At 42.2% G+C, this 26,182-nt stretch overlaps 1 protein-coding gene across 5 annotated transcripts in view; it reads right to left on the reverse strand.

The window, feature by feature from the left end:
- Positions 1–26,182, reverse strand: part of LOC126248858 (SCY1-like protein 2) — a 197,455-nt gene that overhangs the window by 27,072 nt on the left and 144,201 nt on the right. For all 5 annotated transcript variants that reach the window (XM_049950291.1, XM_049950292.1, XM_049950293.1 and 2 more), the window contains 2 exons: positions 24,753–24,972; positions 18,832–19,017 (listed from right to left, as the gene is read on the reverse strand). In XM_049950291.1, coding sequence (XP_049806248.1) covers positions 18,832–19,017; positions 24,753–24,972 — 406 coding nt within the window. The remainder of the gene's footprint in view (positions 1–18,831; positions 19,018–24,752; positions 24,973–26,182) is intronic.

Consider the following 26,182-nt stretch of genomic DNA (forward strand, 5'->3'; position numbering starts at 1 on the left):
AAGAGTTAAAGGATGAGAACAATGAAGTACACAATGAATGCAAAAAGGATATATGAGAAATGAGAAAAAGTCTAAATGAGCAAATGCAACGATGGAATAGAAATTACGGAGCTCAGAGCACAGATAATAATTATGGAAACAGACATAAGCGGCAAGTCCTATTCCAATGTTAAACATGTAGAGGAAATTTAATGATGACGTTTTGCAACTTGATTCCGAGCAGTAGACCTGCACGCAATATGCAAATGCTGTATTAGTTGAAAAGGAAACAGAGAGACAAGAAATCGGACAGCAACCACACAGCAAAGCACTATGACTGTTACATGATGGTGATGAAGCTGGAAACCACCTAGTGGGAATAGAGGGTGAAGAAGTACTCATTAATTTAGCAAATTTCATAAAATTTAGCCTGGACAGAAGATGGTATCTAGCAATACTTCCTTGCCCAGATTAAAGACATAATGCCTGATGTGTGGGTTGATCACTGGAAGACAAACTTTGTCTACATGTGCATCTACACAGATACTCTGCAAATCACACGCAAGTGCCTGGCAAAGGATTCACTGAACCACCTTCACAATAATTCTCTATTATTCCAATCTTGAAAGGCATGCAGAAAAAATGAACTCCTATATCTTTCCATGCGCACTCAGATTTCCCTTACTTTATCATCATGATCGTTTCTCCCTGTGTAGGTCAGTGTCAACAAAATAGTTTCACATTCGGAGGAGAAAGTTGGTGACAAAAATTTTGTGCAAAGTTTCTGCCACAGCAAAAAACATCTTTGTTTAAATGATGTCTGCCCCAAATCCTGTATCATGCCACACACTCCCCTATTCCACAATAATACAAAATGTGATGCTCTTCTTTGAACTTTCTCGATGTACTCCATTAATCCTATGTGGTAAGGATTCCAGACCACGCAGCAGTACTCCAGAAGATGACTGAAAAGCATAGTGTAGACAGTCTCTCTAGCAGATCTGTTAAATTTTCTAACTGTTCTGCCAATAAAACACGAGTCTTTGGTTTGCCTACCCCACAACATTTTCTGTGTGTTCTTTCCAATTTAAGTTTTAATTCCCAGGAAGTTTCCAGACTCCTTTTAGCACTCACGTGGACGACTTCACACTTTTTATTATTTAGGGTCACTGCCAATTTTTGCTCCATACAGATATCTTTTCTAAATCATTTTGCAATTTGCTTTGATCTTCTGATGAGTTTTCTAAATGATGGCTTCTCACACTGTCTCCAAATGTAATTATATAGGAAAGAAGCAACAGAGGGCCTATAACACTATCTTGTGGAACACCAGAAATAATTTCTGTTTTGCTCTAAGACTTTCCATCAGTTACTATGAACTCTGACCTCTGACAGGAAATACTGATTCCAGTCGGATAACTGAGACAATATTCCATAAACACACAATTTCACTACAAGCTACTTGTGTGGTACAGTCTCAAAAGTCTTCTGGAAATCTATAAATCAATACGAAATCTGTTGTCAATAGCACTCAACACTTCATGTGTTTAACACTTCATGCGAGTAAAGAGTTAGTTCTCTTTCACAAGAACAGTGTTTTCTAAATCCGTGTTGACTGTGTGTGTCAATATAGCATACTCTTTCACATAATGTATAATATTCGTTTCAATATATGTTCCAAAATCCTGCTGCATATAGACATTTATGATATAGACCTGTAATTTAGTGGATTACTCCTGTTATCCTACTTGAATACCGGTGTGACATTGTGATGAAGCAAGCTCAGATATTTTTACTTCCCTCTTGTTTTGTTATCTGCCTCCTTAAATTTGCTTTTTCACTTTTAACTAATTACCATCAACATATGTGAGTGTAATCTGCATTTTCATGAAAGAACAAGATTGGCCCTCAGTTTTAAAGAATATAACACAAGATCTAATTTTGTGCTTAGTTTTATGTATGTAATTGATTTTCTAATTTATTTAGACTATTCCTAGTTCATACTTTCGTTATAGGGTGAAATCAGTAATTGTTTTGTAATTTACATTCTATTGTTGATGTATAAACAAATATAAATGCTGTACTAATTCTAAATATTTGGAGGAACAGCTAATAGTACTCTTTAAGGATCTATTTGGTTCTATTCAAAAACATGTTAGCAAAGCCAGCCCTTAATTCCAAAGTAATTAATAGTTTTGTCAAAAGTATTGTTTGTGTCACTATATATGTTAATTTGATGATTTAAACAAATAATTTGGCTTACCCTTATAGTAGAAGAAACTGTTAAAAAGACTGCATTTTTCGACGTATTCAGTTAATTTAATGAGTTAAGTTTTAATTGCAATGTTTGTAAATTAAACTTCGAACAATGTGTAGTCTCAGCGCCATTTGTTGTAAGGATATATAAGGGCCAAATTTTTGGTCCCTAGACAATCAGTCCACAGCAGAGTTTCAGATGAGAAACCTGTGTTGGTTAGAATGACAACAATGCTTCAACTTAGCTGTGAAATAAGTGTTACACAATTAGGTCGTGTGTTAAAACAATGACAGTGTCTGATCCATACGTACCTGTCTATTCTTCAAGAACTGTGAACTTCGTGGTTATGTTTTTACTGCTCATAGATATTCAACAGTGAACTATTGTAGCAGTATGTGGATTTTCGCCTGGAAACTATTAATGAGGCTTATCAAAAATTGAACACTAGTGCACTGGCCATATAACTGTATTATTGGGGGATTGTGAACAGTGATTGGTTGGTTGGTTTAAAAGAGAGGGAAGGGACCAAACTACGAGGTTATCAGTCCCTTGTTCCGAAGGAAACAATGGCACAAAGGTGAGAATAAGACCATGAGACAACACAAAACAGAATGAAAGGAAAAACCCCAACAACGACTGAAGGGCAACAAACATTTAAATGGACAAAAGGGGACAATAAAACCACAAAGACACAACAAACTGATAGAAGAGGTTAAAACAAGAAAGCAGGTTACCATGGCTGGCTGACCATGAGGATAAAAAGGAAAAGCCAACCACTCTGCACCACATTAAAACCCCCACCCTGAACGCACTAGGGTGGAGGACACACAGGGACAAAGGACATGTTCTAAAACTTAGAGCAAATGACAGAACTCACCCTCAAGAATAAAATATAAACTAAAGCTGCCGTTGAGGCACTGTCGCCCAACACCGAAGGTAGGGTGCTGGAAAATTAAAAGTCCGCCGCAGAGCGGCAGAAAGTGGGCAGTCCAGCAAGAGATGGACGACTGTCATTTGTGAACCACAGCAACACAGAAGTGGGTCCTCGCGACAGAGGAGGTAACCACTCATCAGCCGCATATGGCCAATGCGGAGCCAACAGAGAACCACAGAGCCCCTGCGAGAGGCACGCAAGGAGGTCTTCCACACATTCGTAGTTTCCTTAATGGCACGCAGCTTGTTGTGCATACTGATACTATGCTATTCCGTCTCCAAAAGCCGCAAAACCTTGCACCGTAATACTGAACACAGGTCAATTGCAGAGAAGCCGATCTCCATAAGCAGTTTCCATGTAGCCTGTTTGGCCAGCCAGTCAGCAAGTTCATTGCCTGGGATCCTGCTGTGACCTGGGTTCCAGACAAACACCACTAAATGACTGTACTGTTCCAGGGCATAGATGGACTCCTGGATGGTCGCTACCAAAGGATGACAAGGGTAGCACTGGTCGATAGCTTGTAGGCTGCTCAAAGAGTCAGTACACAGGAGAAATGACTCGCCTGGGCATGAGCGGATGTACTCAAGAGCACGAGATACGGCCACCAGCTCTGCAGTGACAACAACGCAGCTATCTGGCAAGGACTGTTATTCTATATGTCCTCCATGAACATAGGAAAAGCCAATGTGACCATCAGCCATCGGTGTAAACCAGTATAAGTGACAGCGGAGAGTCTCAGAGTTAGCCAAGTGCTTTGGGCCATATGAAAGGTCCAGGAGGAGCTGCGGCCTAGGCGTACACCACGGAGGTGTTCGTGAATGAACCTCAAGTATAGGTGGTAAAAGCAAGGACTCCAGTTCGGAGAGAAGGGATTGCACAGCAACTGCAATTGTAAGCCCTGACATGGGCCAGCGATGCGGGAGATGAACCGCCGTAGGCAGGTAAAGTAGACAGTAAATCGGATGCGCAGGAGAACTACGAACATGTGCAACGTAACTGGAGAGCAAGTGCGCATGCCTAACCTGCAATGGAGGGACTCCGGCCTCCACCAGGATGCTGGTCACCAGACTCATCCTAAAAGCTCCTGTCGCTAGGCGAACGCTGCAGTGGTGCACTGGGTCAAGTAAACACAACGCTGAGGGTGCCGCCGAACCATAAACCATACTCCCATAGTCAATGTGGGATTGAACAAGGGCACTGTAGAGCTGCAGTAGTGTAGGGCGATCTGCACCCCTGTTGGTGTTGCTCAGGCAGCGTAGGGCATTGAGGTGCTGACAGCACTTCCGCTTAAGCTGATGGAGGTGAGGAAGCCAAGTCAATCAAGCATCGAAAACCAGTCCTACGAATCGATATGTCTCCACTACAGTGAGTGTATCATCATTAAGGTGAAGTTCTGATTCCGGATGAATGGTACGATGCCGACAGAAGTGCATAACAAACGAATTTGCGGCTGAAAACTGGAAACCGCGGGCTGGAGCCCATGACTGCACCTTGTGGATGGCTCCCTGTAGGCGCCGCACAGCAACACCAGTACTGGTGGAGCAGTACGAAATGAAGAAGTCGTCTGTATACAGAGACAGTGAGACGGACGACCCTACAGCTGCTGCTAGACCATTAATGGCCACTAAAAATAGAGATACACTCAATACAGAGCCCTGCGGGACCCCATTCTCCTGGATGTGGGGCGAACTATGGGAGGCACCAACTCAGACGTGGAAAGTACGGAGCGACAGGAAATTTTGGATAAAAATCAGGAGCGGGCCTCGGAGACCCCACTCGTATAATGTGGCAAGGATATGTCGTCGCCAGGTGGTGCCATACGCTTTTCATAAATAAAAAAAGACGGCAACCAGGTGTTGGCGTCTGGAAAAGGCTGTTCAGATGGTAAACTTGAGGGACACGAAATTATCAATGGTACAGCGAGCCTGGCCAAAAGCCGCCCTGACATGGAGCCAGTAGGCCACGTGCCTCCAGGATCCAACCCCACTGTCGACGCACCATATGTTCCAGCAGCTTACAAAGAACGTTGGTGAGGCTGGTGGGCTCATAGCTATGCACATCACGTGGGTTTTTACTGCTTTTAAGCACCGGAATGATGATGCTGTCCCGCCATTGCGATGGAAAGATGAAATCGCACCAGTTCCGGTTGAAGATGAGGAGATGTTGCTTTTAGTCGGATAAGATATGTTTAATCACCTGACCATGGATTCAATCTGGCCCAGGAGCTGTGTCAGGGCAATGTGGAAGGGCACTGAGGAGCTCCCACTCTGTAAATGGGGCGTTATAGGGCTTACTGTGACGTGTAGCAAACAAGAGGACTTTCCTTTTCATCCGCCGTTTGAGGGTGCGAAAGGCTGGGGGGGGGGGGGGGGGGGGTAGTTCTCCGACGCAGAGGCTCGAGCACAGTCCTCAGCAAAGTGCTCAGCAATCACGTTTGCATCGGTAGACAACAAGCTATTGATGTTAATACCAGGGACACCTGTTGGGGTCTGGTACCCAAAAAAAACATCTGATCTTCGTCCAGACTTGGGAAGGTGATGTATGGCATCCTATGGTCGAGGTGTATCTCTCCCAACACTCCTGCTTCCGTGTTTTGATAAGCTGGCCAACGCAGGCATGGAGCCGCATAAAGGCTATGAGGCGCTCCAGGGAAGGGTACTGCTTATGCTGCTGTAGAGCTCGCCGATGCTCCTTACTTACCTCAGCGACTTCAGCTGACCGCCGTTAACCAGGTGCACCCTAAAGAGTAAGGGATCATGTTTTCTGCTGCATTAATGACTGTTGTAGTCACCTGGTCAACCATCACATTGATGTTACCGTGTGGGGAAGAGTCAACGGTGACTGCAGAAGTGAAAGTTTCCCAGTGCGCCTTGTTTAAAGCTCATCTGGGCAAGTGTCCGTGGACCTGACGGTGGAGCAGCGACAGGAAGATGGGGAAGTGGTCATTACCAAACAGGTCATCATGTGCTCTCCAGTGGATAGATGGGAGAAGTCGTGGGCTGCAAATTGATAAATCATGGCCGAGTATCTATCATGAGCACTCTGAAATGTGTGACAGTCCCAGTATTTAAGAGGCAGAGGTCGCGTCGAACTGTGACAGAAAATTTGCGACACCTCTGCCTCAGCCAGTAATCATGGTGCCACCCCACAAGGGGTTATGGGTGTCAAAGTCTCCCAAAAGTAGGAAATGTTTAGCGAGTTGATCAATCAGTGCAGCTAATACATTCAGGGGTCCTGCACCATATGGAGTAAGATATACATTGCAGACAGTTATTTCCTGTGTCATCCTTACTCTGACAGCCACAGCTTCAGGGACACATTTGCACTACAGACTGAGTTTATGACATAAACGCAAACTCCACCTGACACTCGATTATAGGTCGCTACGGTTCCTGTAATATCCCTTATAGCCATGGAGGGCAAGGGTCGGCATTGCCAGGAACCAGGTTTCATGGAGGGCAATGCAAATGGCAGGTATAAAGCTTAACAGTTGCTATAGCTCAGCTAGGCGGTGGAAAAAGCCGCTGCAATTCCACTGGAGGATGACATCATGAGACTGGGAATGCACGGAACCTTCAATGAGGTAGTTTACGCCTCAGGGTCACCTGCTGCCACCGACTTATTGCCGGAGCAGTCTATATCCTTTGTGTCTGAGGGTCCGGCAAAATCTGGGTCCTCAGCGGACGCCAAAATCTCCACCTCATCCCCAGATGCAGTGCTTGTAGGTAGCTGTGGTGTGGGTGCCACCGCAATTTCCTTGGTCTTAGTGGTCTTCGTTTTGGACTTTTCTCACTGCTCCTCAGGTTTCTCTCGCTGGGAGGGCTTCAAGGATTCAGTCTCAGGGACTGAGGAGGATCGAGAAGCCCTACGACCACCTGCTTTTGGGCACTTCAGCTGCTGGCAGGCAGCATCTTTCCCACTAGCAAGTGACCCAAGGGATCCCTTCCTCGTGAGAGGAGCGAAAGAAGACTTACTCTTCTCCGACTGGGAAGTGGGGACTGGTGTCCCCAGGGGTTGGGGGAGGGGGGGGGGCAGTGCTCCCAAGGTAGGTTGTGCGGGAGCAACAGGGGGAGGGGGGGCAATTGCCCCCCACCATCAAGGGAACAGGTGTAGCCTTATGGCTCTGAGATCCGGCTGGAATTCGCACTACTGATGGGGGCTACAACTGTTCTTGTAGTGGCGGCAAACGAGGTGGTCATAGCCACGGGATGTAGGCACTCATTTTCTCTTAGCCTCAGTGTAGGTCAGTCAGTCCAAGGTCTTGTATGCCATGATTTTCCTCCCTTTTTTAGAATTCTGCAGTCTGGCGAGCACGGTGAATGATGCTTACTGCAGTTGACACAGATGGGAAGTGGGGAACATGGAATATTGGAATGTGATGGACGTCCACAATCTTGACATGTGATGCTGGAAGTACAGCGGGAAGACATATGGCCGAACTTCCAGCACTTAAAGCACCAAATTTGGGGAGGGATATATGGCTTGACATCACAGCAGTAGACCATCACCTTGACCTTCTCGGGTAAGGTGTCACCTTCGAAGGCCAAGATGAAGGCACCAGTGGCAACATGATTAGCCCTCGGAACCCAATGGACGGGCCGCACGAAATGAACACCTCGCCGCTCTAAATTGGCGAGCAGCTCATCGTCAGATTGCAAAAGAAGGTCCCTGTGGATTATAATACCTTGGACCATATATAAGCTCTTGTGTGGTGTGATGGTAACAGAAACATCCCCCAACTTGGTAAAAGTGAGTAAAGCCCGTGACTGGGCAGAGGAAGCTGACCCAGAGGGCATTTTGGACAATGCCCTCCACCTCCCCAAACTCATCCTCTAAATGCTCTACAAAAAAACTGTGGCTTCACTGAAACAAAGGAGTCCCCATCAGTTCTCATACATACAAGGTACTGGGATGAATAAGGTTCACTGCCATCCTTGGCCTGGCGTTCCTCCCATGGTGTGACCAGGGAGGGGAATGATTTAGGGTCATACTTCCTTGCATTGTACCGAGACTTAGAACGCTTAGAGACTGCTGGTGTTTGATCACCAGCAAGTGATGACATGACACGCTTCATCACCCGCCCTGATGCCACCCATTCGAACCAGGGGGTCTCCCTACAGGCGTCACCCATCTGCAGCAAAGGCCACCTGGCAGGATGGCCATATCTGGGAGTCCTGATATCCCATGATGACAGGCATCTACTCTTTGGCATATGTGGGGAGTTAACGGCACAGGCATCAGCAGACCGATCCCTGTGTTGTCAGGGGGCTACAACCGATAGGGCACATTGCAGCCCCACCACAACAGACTGGCTACCGGGCTGGATATCAGGTGCAAACAAGTCTATGGTCATCAGCGCAGAAAGCGACACTGCATAGTGCGTAGTGGAAAATGCACCCAGGAAGGTGTCCTTGCCAACAAGATGGAGAATGAGTGGGACTGCAATGAGACGACAAGAAAGTGGGCTACAGATCTCAAGGCAAAATGGACACAATGCACCATGTAAAGCACCCTTCCCCAACTGGCTCGCTCTTCGGGAAAATTTTGAAGAATGGAGGACTCTACAGGGGACCATCACATAAAGGCCGAAACATGTGAGACTCCTTGTAGTCACCTCTTACGACGCGCAAGAATACCTCAGGCCTATTCTTACCCCCAGACCCACAGGGGATGTGAACAGTGAAAGATAAGTACTGTTAAACACAAATGTGCTCCTGTTGGCTATATCATTTAAAGTAGTCAGTGTTGTACTTCCACAACCCATTTTTCAGCCAGTGTAGCAATGCAGTACATCAACACTGAGGGGGGGGGGGGGGGGGGGGGAGGTCGTCACAACCTGTGCAACTTACCAGTCTTTGTGCACAGATCTTTTGTCGAGCAAGCGGTTGTATACAATTGTTGAGTATGAGGTTACTGCATCAGCATAGTCTGGAAGGAACCAAATTGGTACGCAGTTCTGACTGGAAGACTTGCTTTTATTATGTGATTTGAGCTGCTTCATTACTCTGAGGATATCTACTTTTAAGTTACTCATGTTGGCAGCTGTTCAGAATTCAAATTCTGGAATATTTACTGTCTTCCTTGGTGGCGGAATTTCAGAAGGCTGTGTTTAGTAACTCTGCTTTGGCAGCACTGTCGTCGATAGTACTTCCATTGCTATATCACAGAGAAAGCATTGATTGCGTCTTGCCACTAGCATACTTCACATACCATCAGAGTTTCTTTGGATTTTTACTGCCAGGTTTTGAGACAAAATTTCGTTGTAGGAACTGTTATAAGCATCTCGCATTGAAGTGTTCACTAAATTTCAAGGTTTTGTAAAAGACCGCCAATCCTGGAGATTTTGCATTTGTTTAAATTTAACATCCTTTTTCCGTTGTTTCTGCAACAGTGTTCTGACCCATTTTGCATACCAAGGTGATTAGCTCTTTTGTTTGTTAATTTATTTGGTATAAATCTCTTACTGGCTCTCAATGCTCTTTCTTTGAATTCAAGCCACATCCTGTCTACACTTACATTGCAAATTTGGAAGAAGTGGAAAGTCTCTCTCACAAAGGTGGTGAGTGAATTTTTATCTGCTGTATTGAACAGGTATATTTTTCGTTTATTTTTGGAGGATTTGGGGGTTACAATATTCAGTCTCGGTACTACCAACCTGTGTTCACTAATCCCTGTATCCATTTTGATGCTCGTTATTAGCTATGAGGTCAAGTGTTTTCACAACTGTTTACTATTCGCGTGGACTGATGAACTAATTGCTCAAAATAATTTTCAGAGAATGCATTTAGCACAATTTCAGACGATGTTTTATGTGTACCTCTGTATTTAAACAGTTATTTTGGAGCTCTGGTACTTTTCTGACACAGCTACAACAATTTACAACCGTTATACCAATGGTCCCTGAATCTAAATTCTTCCTGTGTGAAACCTGCACCCTTCGACACTGAAGCCCATTTTGTGTTTCCCCAAGAGCCTCTAACCTAAAAAATTGCCTAGTCAATGAATGCCACACAGGCCCTGCAACCTGTGTAGCCGCCTCCTGCAAGCAGTGTAATCCTGATCTATTTGCGGAACCCGAAACCCAACCTCCCTATGGTGCAAATCCAGGAATCTGCAGCCTACATGGTCGCAGAAGGATCAAAGTCTCTGAATCAGACCCTCCACTTGGCTCTGTGCCAGAGGTCCTCAAATTGGTCCTGTTGACTGCTGCAAATGGTGAGCTCTGCTTTCATCTCGCAAGCAAGACTGGCAGTCTTTACCACTTCTGTTAGCCATTCAAAACCAGAGAGAATCTCTTCCAATTCAAAGCGAGACACATCATTGGTACCTGACATGAGCCACCACCTGCAGTTGGCTGCACCCCGTGCTCTTCATGGCATCCGGAAGGACCCGTTCCACATTTGTAATGACTCTACCAGGTATGCACACAGTGTACACTGCCTTTCTGCCCCTCCTCGGCAGCCATGTCCCTAATGGGCCCCATAACGTACCCAACACTGGAGCTCACAACTACCAATAACCCCATCCTCTGTGACTGTCTGGATTTTGCAGGCTGAAAAGGTTTCCTCTGAAACAGGACAAGCAACTGCATCTTGTTAAGGGACAGTGTCAGCCACAAACAGCAGCTAAAACCTGTTTGTCAGACTAACCAGGGAGGCTTTTGTGTGGCCTGCTCTGAAGTCTTTCACCAGCTGTCATGCTCCAAGGTGACCTCCCACTTGACCAAGCGTAAAGGGTAAATTTCAGAACAAGGAGTAACTGGGCTGGTCACCGGTGCTTACTGATCAGCGGACTCAAACATGCTGGGCATCCATTGGATCCCCACGGCCAGGCCACAACAGTGATGCCCATCCACTGCAGCTTCAAGCAGTGTAACTGAAGCCATCACAACCTGGAGCTGAGACTGAAGTGCCACCAACTCATCTCGCATCTGCACACAGCAATCACAGTCCCTGTCCATACTAAAGACAGTGGCAAACTACACTGCACAGATAAACAAAGTACATGTGTCTAGTAAATTAGATGAATATGCACAGATTCAAAAAGTGAACTACCAAAGCACTCAGGTGAGACTAAATAATTTTCTCCTGATTAGGAACTTTTAATATGTCACAAAATTGGTTTACTTCCCACCACAAATGAAAACACAACAACAGTGTCTATCAAATATTAAACTAACATGCTCAAACTCCAGGAACTAAACTACCAAAGCACACAGATGAGACTATACAATCCAGTCCTGGTTAGGAACTCGTAAAAGTCACAAAATTTGTCACCCCCTTGTTGCTGCTGCTTGTGTCTTGGCCGGCTGCTTACGCCTGACAGTCATATATGGAAGGAGGTGCACAATTGTAGGGAATGAAGATTGGTCTGAAGTGTAAAACGTATGTACATTTCCACAGAGAATTCTTAAACCAGTACTGGTCAGAAAAGAAACAAAACTACAATCGGAATAGCTCATATTAAAAAAGAAGATACAGGCTCAAATGTGTCAGGTGCCTGAAGAAATTTTTACATGAACTATATGAACAGAACTTGTACTTTTGTGAGCCAAACAGTACAGAAATGATGAGGTTATTAATGATTTGTAAACTGACAGTGGCAGCACATGAGTAACTCACACTTATCCGAAAGGATGATGTAGAAGCTAGGGCAGCTAGATATGTCAGAATAAATATTGCAAGTCATAGAATCTGAATGACATGAAGGACAACAAATGGATGTGGAAGAGTGAAAGAACGAAGACAGGCAAAACAACTGGTGAAATGGTGACAATCATGTGGTCATGGTTTCTGAGGAAGTTCAAATGGCTATAGAGGCAGCAGTGGTGGTTTGTCTGCCATTATGTTGGGTGCAGGAGGGCAGTGGTGAATTAACTGGCTCACATAATGAGTATCGCATGCCATAACAAAGGTGACACGAGGAAAACAGATTTCAGTTCCTAATGAGGTCTGATTGAAAATTGTAAAAGCTAAACCACAAATGTTGATAATATGTAAAATGGAGTGGATGGGTGGATTAGTGGATGACTTAATGTGGGAAGATGGAAGACAGCCTGAGAAACTTTGTACTCCATTATAGAGGGCAAGAGTTTTGACATAGAGCTTGATATTTTACTAGATTCAGTGAGTCCTGTTAACGCATTATCCAGAAAGTTATATATGAAATGGTTGGAACAAGGAGAGGCAACACCATGTCTTCTGGTGTTTGAGGTGTTTACTGATGGTGCAGTAAGTACAAATAATAAAGCTGTGAAGAGCAATTTTGGTTGTCGTACGAACTAAATAGAGAGTTTATGATGTTTGAGCACTGAGCTGGGATGGAATGGTTAGTGAAGCAGCAGGCTCACTTAAATTATTTTAGTGGAAGCTCAAACGGTAATAAATGAAGGAGGAGAAGAAGAAGCAATTACATTTAAGTATGCTGGGGCAGCATGGGAATTAATAGAGAGGGGGGGGGGGATGGACAGAGAAAGAGAAGAGAGATGGACCAAGAGAGGGGGGAAGAGCATGGGGGGAGGGGGAGGGGAGGGCAGGAAAAGGTGGACAAGGAGAGGGGCAGAGAGAGGAGATGGAGAAGATGGACAAAGAGAAGGGGAGGGGTGAAGGAGATGGACACAGAGAAAGGGGGTGGAGGAGATAGGCGTGGGGGGGGGGGAAGAGAGAGAGAGAGAGAGAGAGAGAGAGAGAGAGAGAGAGAGAGAGAGAGAGAGAGACGGGGGGCGGGGGGCCTAATAGATGATTCCAAATACATATTTGTGGAATGCTTCGTTAGTTATCTATATTCAGCTGACAAATGGCATTCTTGCAGAAGTTGTTTTAATTTTGAGGATAGGACAACCTAGTTGACTCCTGCTGGGACTGTTGTGCGCTTGAAGGTAACACTTTCCAACCACATTCATACAGCTTCTCATTTACGATATAGACAATGTGCAGGCTATCTTTGTAGTGAAGAATGAGCAGTCTACTCTTGAGCAAGTAAAGTCAGCTTTAGTGCTATTGTTTTGTTCAGTTAACTGCAGTCACTGCAGCGACGCTTTGTCCAAATGGAACTCATGTCTGTAAAGATTATTCCACAGCAATCATAAGCAACGATCCTAATTTATTTGACCTCTGACTGATCTTGTCGACATTTTTTATCGTGGATATGACATTGGCAGCCCTGTGTAGGGCAATACAACTGAGATTTTTGGCTCTCATAAAGATAAGTAATTTAGATTGTAATAACAGTTAATTTTGCACAAATTACTATTACAGGTATCACTTTCCTTTACATATTAGTCCAGAAAATGTAAAAAGATTGTAAGGTCAGGTTATAGTATTATATTTGTTTACGTTTTGGAACAGTTAACTTAGAGAATCCCATTTAATTGTGCTGTTTTTCTTTCTAACAATTTAAATTGAGTGTGTTAATAATGAGTGAAGTTCATATTTCTTTGAAGACACTTAAGTCATTTGATTTCGAAAATTTCACACTAGTTGTTTGTTTACATAGAGTATGTGTACAGTACAGTTACATTCTGTTGTGGTTATGTTAATTAACAGGTACTACAGTTAAGTGAGTGCTAAGTTCTTGCTGCAAGCAGAAATAAGATACTTCTTACATTATATTACACACTTGAGGTGTTAACCTGTTGGCCTAATTTTTGCTTCTCATAAAAAACAAAAATTTGTATAGAGTAAATTGTGTTAAGTGATTTAGTTCTGTTTTGAAGTGGGTAATCTACGTTGTGATGTGTGATACGTGTGGATGTTGCTGTAGGATACCAAGTCTGTGTGCTATCCAACTATCAACGGAAGATAAAAACAATGTTCAGATCACAGTCCATGAGAAAACCATGTAGTACCGGTTGGTCGTCACAAAGTACAACAGAGAGCTTACTGTAAACATCGACTGGGTGCAACAAGTGAGACTGTGGCAGCTCAAACCTGCTATGGCTGTTTAGACATGTGACATGGTATTTATCCTTCTGCACCACACAGAGAAAACTTGTCAGACTTATGCATAATTATATAGATTGATCCACCAATACATCTGGTGGGATTACAACCATGTGATCAGTTGCATGCAGATTTTGTGGGTCCATTCCATGGGATCATGTGGTTGATTTTAATGGACGCATATTCTCATTTCCCATACGACGTCAAAATACATCAGATCAAGACAGAGGATACCACCGACAGAGGACCTCAACACTTTTGCACCCGGAATGGAATCAAACGTATTAGCTCATATCCATTTCACCCTGCCTCTGAGGGCACAGCTGAAAATTTTGTGTGAATGTTTGAAACATAACTAGTGACATTTACACCTACCAATTCTGTAGTCTGTATTCCATTTTATCCAGCAACACCAACGCACGATCGCAACTCTCACATGGACGTCCTCATTGTTCTCTGTTAGATGTGTTGCAGCTGCAATCAGTACAAGGAAAAGCAGCCACATCTTTTAAGGTGGGCATCCCCTGCCCGTGCACACACAATCGGACATACATCTCACTGGGGATGAGGCAGCATCACTGTCCATGTACGGTCACTCACTAGCTGGTCCTTGTGGCTATGCTTCAAGGCATCTTTCACCAGCACCAGAGCCAGCTCCATTTGTGCTATCTGGGGCAAACTATCTTTCCCACCCCAAGGAGAAACAACAACAGACATAGCGTCTGCTTGCAGGACAACACTGCAGGTTGTGTTCATCTGGTATTCCCAGTTCTCCAGTCATCGCCCATGACCTTACTGAATCTGGACCCAGATGATACATATATGGCAGTCGTCTGCTGCCATAGCTCATTAACGACTAATTGTGCCACACTGCCCTAACAGATACGTTCATCATATGTCGAACATTGATTTCTGTGGTTATTTCACACAGTGTTGTTCGTTTGTTAGCACTGATATCTCTATGCAAACTGTTTCAGCATAACATCAAGTGCTGGCACATTGGTCATGTAAATTAGAGCAGAGAGGGCTGTGAGACGACGTCAGCCAAATAGTACACTGACTGACCCCTTTCTAGGACGACATCGAGACAGCAGCGGCCTCCAGGTGAACAGCCTCACCCGAGTTGAAGTCCACAGCTTGTGGTCTAGTGGTTAACATTGGTACCTCTGGATCATGGGGTTCCGAGTTAGATTCCTGGCCGGATTGGGGGTTTTCTGTGCCTGGGGAGTGGGTGTTTATGTTGTCGTCATCATCAGGCGCTGATGATCGCACAGTTGAGCACCCCACAAACGAAGCATCACCAACCAAGTTGAAGACTAGCAGTCCTATGAGATCTACAGCAGTGACTTAGGAACAGTATAATTTCACTTGTATTAGGAGTTGTATATACTGAAGAGACTTCCTATTTGTTGGTCGCTATTTGATTGTGACACACCATTGTAAATTCCCAAAGGTAAGTATTGTCATTCATCTTACTGTAATAAAAATCCATTAATACCATTTGCTTGAATTGTCGTCTAGCAATCCGAGAAAGCAGGTTTCCTAGGCACCCCATATTCGACGAGAAGGCAGAACACAACACAAACGCCACTGCTCTCAGTCGTTAGGTGAAGGCCGTCTACCACTGCATGTCCTTGGTTTGAGGTAATGCCTAAAATTTGGTATTCTTGGCGCACTCTCGATCTCTGAATATTGAATTCCCTAACAAACTCCAAAACTGAATGTCCCGTGCTTCTAGCTCCAGTTACCATTCGATGTTCAAAGTCTTATTTCCAGTCATGTGGCCATAATCACATGAGGTGCCTTTTCACAGTATCACCTGAATACAAATGACAGCTCCGCCAATGTACTGCCCTTTTATACCTTGTGTACACGATACTACACCATCTGTGTATTTGCATATCGCTATATCATGGCTTTTGTTACGTTAGTGTGAAACAGTATTAGTGACCATATAGTTAAGCATTTGGGGCCTAACCTGTTTAAAACTTATGATTATTTCTCAGATATTAATCATTTTAAATCTCATATGGATACATGAATGCTGCTCCTAGCCTATTACAATGTTCCTTAATACTGCAGTTTTTTTCTCTACAAACACTTCTCACTTACTCATGACCTATTATGCCTCTAATTAAGAGCCCAGAATTTCTGTGCAGGTTTCTAGCAGATTAAATTAGATATTTAGTCTCATTGCTAAATTACACCTCCTGAGGGTCGTCCAGAAAGTAAACAATGTTCGCACACCATGTCGGACGCCAATCCCCCACCACTGCAATCACAAGTGTGCTGATTAACTCCGTCCCATATCTCAGTGTGAGCCAAGATTTTCTACCGAGTGGTCACGCTTTTTTGTACTATAACCTTTCAAAATGGCAGCACACATTGAAAATTCCACCAAATAGAAAGTGCTTAATCTCATTCGTTTTCTGAATACACCAAATGTTTGGTTTATTGAAATTTGTAGGCACATAAAGAATGTTTAATGTGACACCGCAATGTACAAGTCTTCATTGAGGAAATTGTGCATTACGTTTGATCAAGGAAGAAAGAGTGTGCAAGTTAGGTCAGGGTTGAAAGCAATCGGTTATTACGGATGACAAAAAGGAAAAAACTGAAGATAAAATCCAGGAAAACTGGTACTTCACTTTAAGCACAACACATGAATCTTTTCCACAAATTTCATGATCAATCCTACAAAATCAATGACAGAGCATCTCGGGTACAAAAAATGTGTCTTCGGTGGGTGGCTAAGAATTTGACAGATGTCCATAACACAAAACAGTTGGGGGCCAACCCTTGAATTGGATGATCCTCGTGCATGTGAACACAATTTTGTATTTCCATGCTGAGACATTTATTCACTTAAGAATTCCTGGACAAACATCAATTCTTGGATTTGGGACTTATTTAATCATAAAATCAACCAGTAAGAAGTAATTGTCTTTTTTTTGTTAAGTTTAACTATTGTGATGCCCATTTCTGATCTTAATTATAGGTCACTCTAATCCATTTACATATTTTTGCTTCCATTGTATGTTACCCACTTCCACTTACATTTACATTTATTCTTTCATTCAGTATCGACGTGCAATTCTACTTTAGTAGCTGTTACAGCGTTGTTTGAAGAAAGAGTAATAGAATTACTACACTGATGTTTACGGCTACCTTTGTTTGTAACACTCCACACTTTTAATTTTTATTTTGTGAAAACCCATTTTTTTCTTTCTTCAGCTAACACTTACACACTATTTGGGACATTTCAGATGTTTACTTTCTTGTTTAATAAAAACAGCACAGTTTCAGCATTTCAGTGTCACTTTTCAGGACTTAACATAATTTAATCTTTCTAGTTCACTGAATATATTAAAACCTTGTTTTCTTCATGTACATAGTCCTTCATGGCCACTGAAAAATCATTGCTGACAAGCCTTTTTTTTTTTTACTTTTCATTTCCTACAAGACGAATTACTGATCTTGCGTGTTTCTGGAGAGATGTCTGCCTACACTGTTCAAGAGGTGTCATCTTTGAATTGCTCTTCAGTCAACAACGTGGTTCATTGTAGAATGCCTTCCATAAATTTATGAGCGACCATTTTCAGTATATAATGTCCACTTCACCCATTCAAGATCTCCATCCTGTAGTGCAGGTTAAAGAATCCATTGCAAATACAAGAAAGACTGGGCTAGTAACCATAGTGATGTTGCAATCAAGACAACTGGAGGCCATGCCCGAAGTTAGTTGGCAACACATCGCTAGAATTCTTTGAGCGCCAAAAATGTCCATGCAAGACCATGAAGCTAAAGTTCAGCTCAGTTGGTCTTGGTCTGGGAAAGAGATTACACCGTGTCCTGCATGCAGACTGTTTGTATTGTGTTTATGTATTTTGCTGTGGACCTTGGACTCTGATTTTTGATTGCATTTCATGACTGACTCAAGTAAAGTAAAGATAGATTTACAGACTACTGGTACAGATTAATCATTTGCCCTTATGCAGATCGTTGTTCTCCTACTCCTGGTCACCTGTCTTCCTATGCTGGTATCCCATGGGAGTATAACACAGTAACAGCTTGATACAGGATTTGAGCCTTCACATTCTACTTTTAGATTCAACACTGTGCTGATACAGTAAGGCATTTAACTGTAGCACAAGTAACTAAAAGGACTTTGAAGAAATATGTATTACTTATGTCATTAAGAAACAGTTTTACACTGTGTCATATGTCAACAGTTTGCCTCAACTGAAAACTAGCCAAAGTACAATCCTGCAAAATGTTACTTAAGATCTGACCAGTCTCGAAGTTACAACCTGTTATATTGTACAGAAAACCCTTTTCTTCAAAATGATCTGTCTAATTTCCTGGTATTTTCTGGAGGATTACTACATTACTAGAGTCAACAATAGAATATTCCTGCCATTCATTTCTCTGAATCATTAACTGTCATTTCCATGAAACAGTTTTAATCAAGGGCCTTCTTATTTTAGTTTACCAACATCTTATTTCACGATTAACCTAGATTTCACTGTAATTGTGTACACAACAGAGTAACACTCTTGCAAACATCTAATCACCTATCTCCATTCAGCTACCATACTACACTATTGTTTCCTTTCACTGTGTATACAAAACATGAAAATGAAAATAACATAAGCCTTTTTGGATTTTGTGGAACACTGGCATAGACCAATCATTAATATAAAACACTATTGACAACTAACCTCTGTTTCTCTTCTAGTGAAAGGGATTTTGACGATCCATTTGAAGACTCAGCTTTAGACTCAGGTGAGGAAGTACCAGGGACACTGCTACTCAGTGAGCTGTCTATTCCCATGCTACTAAACAGCTTTTCAACATCAGTTGATTGACTTCTGGCAGGCAGGTCTTGGAGGTTAAGAGGAGAAGTCCTGGGGAAAAAAAAATACCTTGTGTGTTGTTATTCTGTTGGTTTGATTCTTCTTCTTCTTCCTCCTCCTCCTCATCCTCCTCCTCCGTTACTATTTCTGCACCTGCCAGTCTTTCAGTTTTGAACAGTAAATTTGAGGCAACATTCAAACAGTGCTTGACTAAATTAATGTTGGAGCTTTAATTTTAAAATACTTCATTACTTACTAATCCAGTTACTCAACAAAATAAAGATATTAATCATAAAGAAATAGATTACATTAGAAATTATGATCCGTGGTTCAGTCACAATCTCAAACTTAAAAGAAAAGCAAAGACGACGGAATATACTATTTTTTGGCGCTTTTCACCATTTATTTTACAGGGTGACAATTACTGAACAAATATCAAAGAAAGTAAATTTGTTACAAACTATGGTGTGCACACGCTTCATTCAACATGTAAACGTCACTACAGATATTCAGATTTAGGTTATGACATGTTCAATATGCCTGCCACCATATGTGATGCTGTGGCACAGACAAATAGCAAAATTCTGCATGACATGCTGAAGTGTCCGATCATTGATGGTGTCGACCACCTGAATGGCTGTTTTCCGCTCAGCAATGGGTTTGGTATTATTGCTGTACACTTTGTTTTAATATGGCCTCTCAAAAAGGAGTCGTGTACAGATGCAGAGAACATGGCGGCCAATGAAGGCCCATGCCAGTGGCCTGTGGGTACCCCAGAGTCAGAATGTGGTCCCCAAAGTGCTCCTCCAGGACATCAAACACTTTCCTGCTTCAATGGGGTCGAGCTCTGTCTTGCATGAACCACATCTTGTCAAAATCAGCGTCATTTTGGATACTGGGGATGAAATCATCTTCCAAAACCATATCTGTTTGGTAGTCACCATGTCATTAAGGAATGTTGCACCGATTATTCCGTGACTGAACATTGCACAACACACAGTCACCCATTGAGGGTGATGAGCCTTCTCAATTATGAAATGCAGTTTCTCAGACTTCCAAATGCGCCAATTTTGCTTATTGACGAAGCCATCCAAATGAAAGCGCGTTTTGTTGCTAAACCAAACCATACTCACTAATGCATGCGCATACTTATTCCTATAATGCCCCATGGCCAACCGTGCAGTTTGAGCGTCCTAACGCAAACCATTCAAAAGTTATGACAATTTTATTTCAAACAGTTCAATAATTGTCACCCTGTATTTTGGTGGCATAGGTTCCATGTTATAAGTTCGCTGTATAGAATTACTGGTGAAGATGTTAATGTGCACACTGGTACAAACAAATACCACAAAGAATTTAGAGTCATCAAAGAAATTAGCAGCTAATATTAAATATACAAAATAATACATCCACAATCAAGACACTAAAAGAAAATACTGACAAATCCATTTATAGAGGGGCACAACATTGTTAAGGACTGCACAATCAGTAAAGTTTTTTGTTAGTTATTTTGGCAGAATCAAGGAGCAGAGAATAACTCAAGCCTGCCTGATCAGTCAGTAGCTATTCAGGACAATATTTACGATACATCTGGCCCTTCAGTATTTCTACATCTACTACTTGCTTCCAGACAGTGTTGAAGACAAGTGAAGTCTTTTTTCTGCAGTTTCTAGCTTCTGTGATGTTCTTTATGTATGCACACTAATCTACCTATTTTTACTACTTAATAAGAGCCACACTCTTTGCAACTCTTCTTATATTATCTACTTTTGTACCATATCTCATATTGGTTAAAACACATTCTTTTCTACTGCCCCTGTGGTATAATTTGTCTATGAAGTTTCATTGTTCTTCAAAATACTGTCTATTTTGGTAGACAATCTACCAACAAATGGTAACACACATTTTGGGGGTGGGGGGTGGGGGGGGGTGGACACTGTCAGTGGGTACAGTAATGTTTTAGCTTGCATTTTTAGCAATTTCGTAAGAATATTTTCCATACGAGAGAGCTAGTAACCATGGTTTACAGCTTTTGTTTTGAATGGGTGTAGTTTTTGTTCAAGATCAGTGGTGGACATTGGAACTGACATCAAACTTTGGACAAAAAAAATTAAAAGAATTCTACTTGTAGATGTCTGGGTACATGTCATTCCTCGTATTTTAAATGAGTGCCTTCCTGTATTGTTGTCAACAGTAATAATGAAACTGTCTCTGCTTGAAATATTGAAAATAAAGAGACATCAAAAGAACCACCTTGACCAGTTACTTTACGAATAGACAAAACATCTCTTGCTTTGTAATGCTCCAAAGCATTAAATCTGATTGATAGCCAAATCAGTGTTCATCAAGTTCTGCCCCATTATAAATGAATTTACCAGTAATTTGTTTTAATGTTCTCTCATTGTGAACATAATATTTTGCATATTCAGTACTAGTGGTTCTAAACTCTTTACTCTACTTAAATTTACACCAGTACGCACAATAAAATTTTTGCCAGTAATACTACACAATGGGCACATAATTCCAAATCTAGGTTGCAAAAATAAATAGCAAAAAAGTGGTAATTTTCTTTTATATCCTGTAATCATGTTGCACCAATTTCTGCATAGTGAATTTGTCAAGTAATATACACTGAAGTGACAAAAGTCATGGGACACCACCTAATATTGTGTCAGACATACTTTTTCCCAGCATAGTACAGCAACTCGATGTGGCATCAACTCAAAAAGCCATTTGAAGTACCCTGCAGAAATACTGAGCCATGCTGCCTCTATAACCATACACAATTGCAAAAGTATTGCCAGTGCAGGGTTTTGGACACAAAATGACCTCTCTCGATTATGTCCCATAAATGTTCAATAGGATTCAAGTATATGACCTGGGCAGCCAAATCATTTGCTGAAATTGTCCAAAATATTCTTCAAACCAACCACGAACAATTATAGCCTGAGGAATGGCGCATTGTCATCCACAAAAATTCTATTATTGTTTGGGAACATGAAGTTGATGAAAAGCTGCAAATGATCTCTAATTAGCTTAACACAGCCATTTCCAGTCAATGATTGGATCAGCTGGACCACGGGACACACTCCATTCCATGTAAACACAGCTGGCACCATAATGGACCCACCACCAGCTTGCAGAGCCTTACTGACTACCCGAGTTCATGGCTTCATGGCATCTGTGCCACACTCAAACCCTACTACCAGCTCTTACCAACTGAAATTGGGACTCATCTAAGCAAGCCACTGTTTTCCAGTCATCTAGGGTCCAACAAATATGGCCATGAGGTTACACACTGCAGGAAATGTCTGGCTGTTAGCAAACACACTAGAGTTGCTCGTCTGCTTCCACAGCCCATTTACGCCAAATTTCGCTGCACTGTCCTAACGGATATGGTTGTCACACATCCCACACTGATTTCTGCAGTTGTTTCACACAGTGTTGCCTGTCGGCCACAATGTTGTCCATGGTGAGAGTTAATGATTGAAATTTGGTATTCTCTGCACACTCTCAACACTGTGAATTTGTGAATACTGAATTTCCTAACAATTTCCAAAACTAAATGATACATGCATCTAGCTCCAACTACCATTCTGCATTCAAAGTCTTAATTCCCAATGTGTTGCCACAATCATGTCAGAAACATTTTCACATGAGTCACCTGAGTATAAATGACAGTTCAGCCAATGCACTGCCCTTTTATACTTTGTGTACTTGACATTACTGCTATTTGTATATGTGGATATTGCTATCCCATGACTTTTGCCATGAATAATTTATTTTTCTTTCTCCTTTTTGTAATAGTATTATTATTAAACAACTATTAGTATGACCTGTTTCAGTAATTTACATTCACCGTCTATGGACAGAACATTTTCATTTGTGTAGCTTGTGGTTTGTGGATGTTTGTTATTGGCAAGAATTACATTTTGTGCCAGTTATATCTAGAGTCATACATGGAGAAAAGGGCATTTTTATTCCTGTGTAGCTGTGTGATGAATCAAACATGAGAATATTGTGCTGATAACCTAATTTACATGGATATTTCTCACTTTAAGCAGTCAATGTACATGGAATGATGTCACATAAATATGTTGACGCTATATAACACTCACAGAAACCATGACATAAGTTCATTTTCTTTACTGGATTAAAATCCCTGTTAAATGCAAACATTTTCAGAAATATCTGTGTTCAACAAAAATGTGAGCAAACCAAAACTGCAGATGTATGAAAGAAGAAAAACACAGCTCCAGTAGCAAGACTGGTTTTACCCTTAAGCCATTACCAAGGGCTCAGCTTCACAACCTCTCAACTTTTATTACTTCATTCACATTGAGCCATCGACAGACACAAAGAAAAGACTGAAAACTGCCTTTGCTAGTTTTCAGACGAATGCACTCACTCTCCCCTCCCCCCCCCCCTCCTCCACCCCGCTCTCTCTCAATTGTGCTGGCTGTGGGGGGAGGGGGGGAGAGGCCGTGGAGTGGGGAGAGGGAGGGGGCGGCAAGAGAAAGAATGTGCCATGCATTAGCTCAAAATAGGATTCATCTGAAAGCTAGTAATATTTTCAGTCACATTTGTGTGACTATCAACAACTCAACACCTCTATTACTGGGCGAGTTGTTACCTTCACTCTTAAATTATGTACGTTCTATCCAGACCTTTCCATGCTACATTTACACTGCCTTTAAAGATGATGAAACATGCGTTTGTTTACTGTAAAAGCAATGATCTAGAAAGTCACTAAAGTAATTGATATAAATACATACACAGGGTGAACAAAAACTGTCTACAACAGACCGCAGTGATGTAGGGGGAGTTGAGACCAACAGTTTGATGTAAGACACTTGCTCTTGTAGTCTATCAAGCCAAGGAACAACCTCAAATTGTCCGCCCCCAGTAGCTGAGTGGTCAGTGTGACAGTATGTCAATCCTGAGGGCCCGGGTTCGATTCCCGGCTGGGTTGGAGATTTTCTCCACTCAGGGACTGGGTTTTGTGTTGTCCTAATCATCATCATTTCATCCCTATCAACGCACAAGTCACCGAAGTGGTGTCAAATTGAAAGACTTGCACCCAGTGAATGGTCTACCCGACGGGAGGCCCTAGTCACACGACATTTACATTTATTTTACCACAAACTGGTCTACAAAGGCCACCTAAACTTCACTGCATGCAAGCCAAATAAGATTTTTATCCTCTCACTCTCTTAAACCACTCTGTCAGCCATTCTGTTAACATTATTAATTTAAACTTTCCTGTAAGGGTAAAGCAAGAAAAATGACTTTTGTAAATGATATGCAGAAATGAATTGCGTTTACAATTAGTTTTAACTTAACTCTTAGCAGCACAGTAATTTCATAGCATGAAGGCTACACAAACAAAATGATTTAATCAATAATTTTATGCTGTGGAACTTCTTAACAGTTTGCGGTAAAATTTACACAGACATATAGCTTAAAATTTATAAATGTAAGAAAATGAGGATTTTAATATTCAAGGATGATTTTACCAGGAAAAAGAAATGAACTTGTGGAGCATGCGCTGTAGCTTAGGGGGATTTTGTAGACAAATTTAAGGCCATTTCCCTGCCTGATACACCACAAGTATCGTGTATCAATTTGTTCGTTTTGATTTCACTTACACCAGTGTAGTAATCTGTAAACAGTTATCGTTTATATCCTGAATAAGAACTGGCATCAATTCTATGTTTATTCACTCACCACAAACCTAAAGCCCCATCTCCCACATACCCTGAGTACAGAAACAGATGGAAACCTACCTCTGAGATTCTTGAAGCTTGTGTAACTGCTCCAATTTTGCTCGATGTTCAGTGTCAACACGGTTCACCATTTCTTTAATTACTGACATAAATGCATTGAACTGATTAAGTGTGAGATCACTCTCAATACTCAGTGGCATCAAAAATGGCAAAATTTTGTTTGCCATAAATTCTTTCGTTATTCCAAGTTTCTTATGAGTCAGTGCCAGCTTGTAAATTCCTGTGGAAGATGCACAGATATGAGATTTCAATAAAAAAATTACTAAAGTCAATTTGTTTGTCCAACAATACATCTAACAAAACATTCGGACAACACATATGGAAGCTTACATAGTAAATAATGTTACAGAGAAATTTAACAGTACCAGAGAACTGCCTAAAATTGGTCAGTCAGTTTACACGTAAAACAATTATATTCTGAGTAGGCTGTTGCTATTGACTACCAAGTTTAGTTTCAAATTGCCTAATTCCGGCAAGCAAAAATCCAATTTTGTCACTTTGCTACATTAAAGACAATGCTACTTAATAGCTACTGATAAAATTTATACTATACTTTCTTCTATAGACATATATGACAGTTTTCCCTCGGCAGTCTCTGCAGAAAGGGAAATAGCACTTCCAGTAACATGGATGATTACAACTGCGATGTCTTACACAGCCTCATCAATGCAAACCCACAGAGACATGGCAAATGCAACAGACAAGGCATACAAAAGCCAGTTGGCTCTGTGAAGTGCCCAGCGTGGTAGTCCCCAGTCTGTCCGTCAGGCGGCGGCGGCGGCGGCGTAGTTCATGCCAAAGTCTCCAAGCAGGAGAAATGAGGCGGAAAGTTGTTGGATAGTGTGATCATTTAAACATAAGTAACTGGCCTGGCTGGACGCAGGTAAATGTTGCAAATAGTAATCGCTGAGGTTGTATGCATCCGCACCGCTACTGTCTCCAATGAAGAATGGGAATCCCTTCACTGATGTCATCTGTATGAACTATAGTACAGATTCCTCCAGATACCCTCTCGGGACCAGCAGGTTCCAACAAAATGCATGGTAACCACAGAGCATTGGAGAATGGTCATCACTTAAGTGCATTTCTTTGAGAGTAATGCGAACAGCAGTAGAAGAGGAAATATGGTGCTGTAGTACTGGCATGTGACAGTAGTATCCATTAAAATTCTACTGAATAATCACGACTGGTGGCCCGGTTAGGCGTGAAGGGGCCAGTCACCAGCTGTCGCCAGTGGAGATGGAACCACATGCACCTACATCCTTTCAGAATCCAAATGTGTGGACAGATTTTTCTGCCACTGGTAACCTTTGTTAAGCAAGGTTCGTTCATGAGGCTATCCACCAAGAGCATGGGGACAAATGATGAGCAGACAACCCTGGGACCTGCAGGCTGTGTCTCCTTCAGCCACTGTTTGGAGTCAGGCCTAC

The sequence above is a fragment of the Schistocerca nitens genome, chromosome 3 (assembly GCF_023898315.1).
Source record: "Schistocerca nitens isolate TAMUIC-IGC-003100 chromosome 3, iqSchNite1.1, whole genome shotgun sequence".
Lineage (NCBI taxonomy): Eukaryota > Metazoa > Arthropoda > Insecta > Orthoptera > Acrididae > Schistocerca > Schistocerca nitens.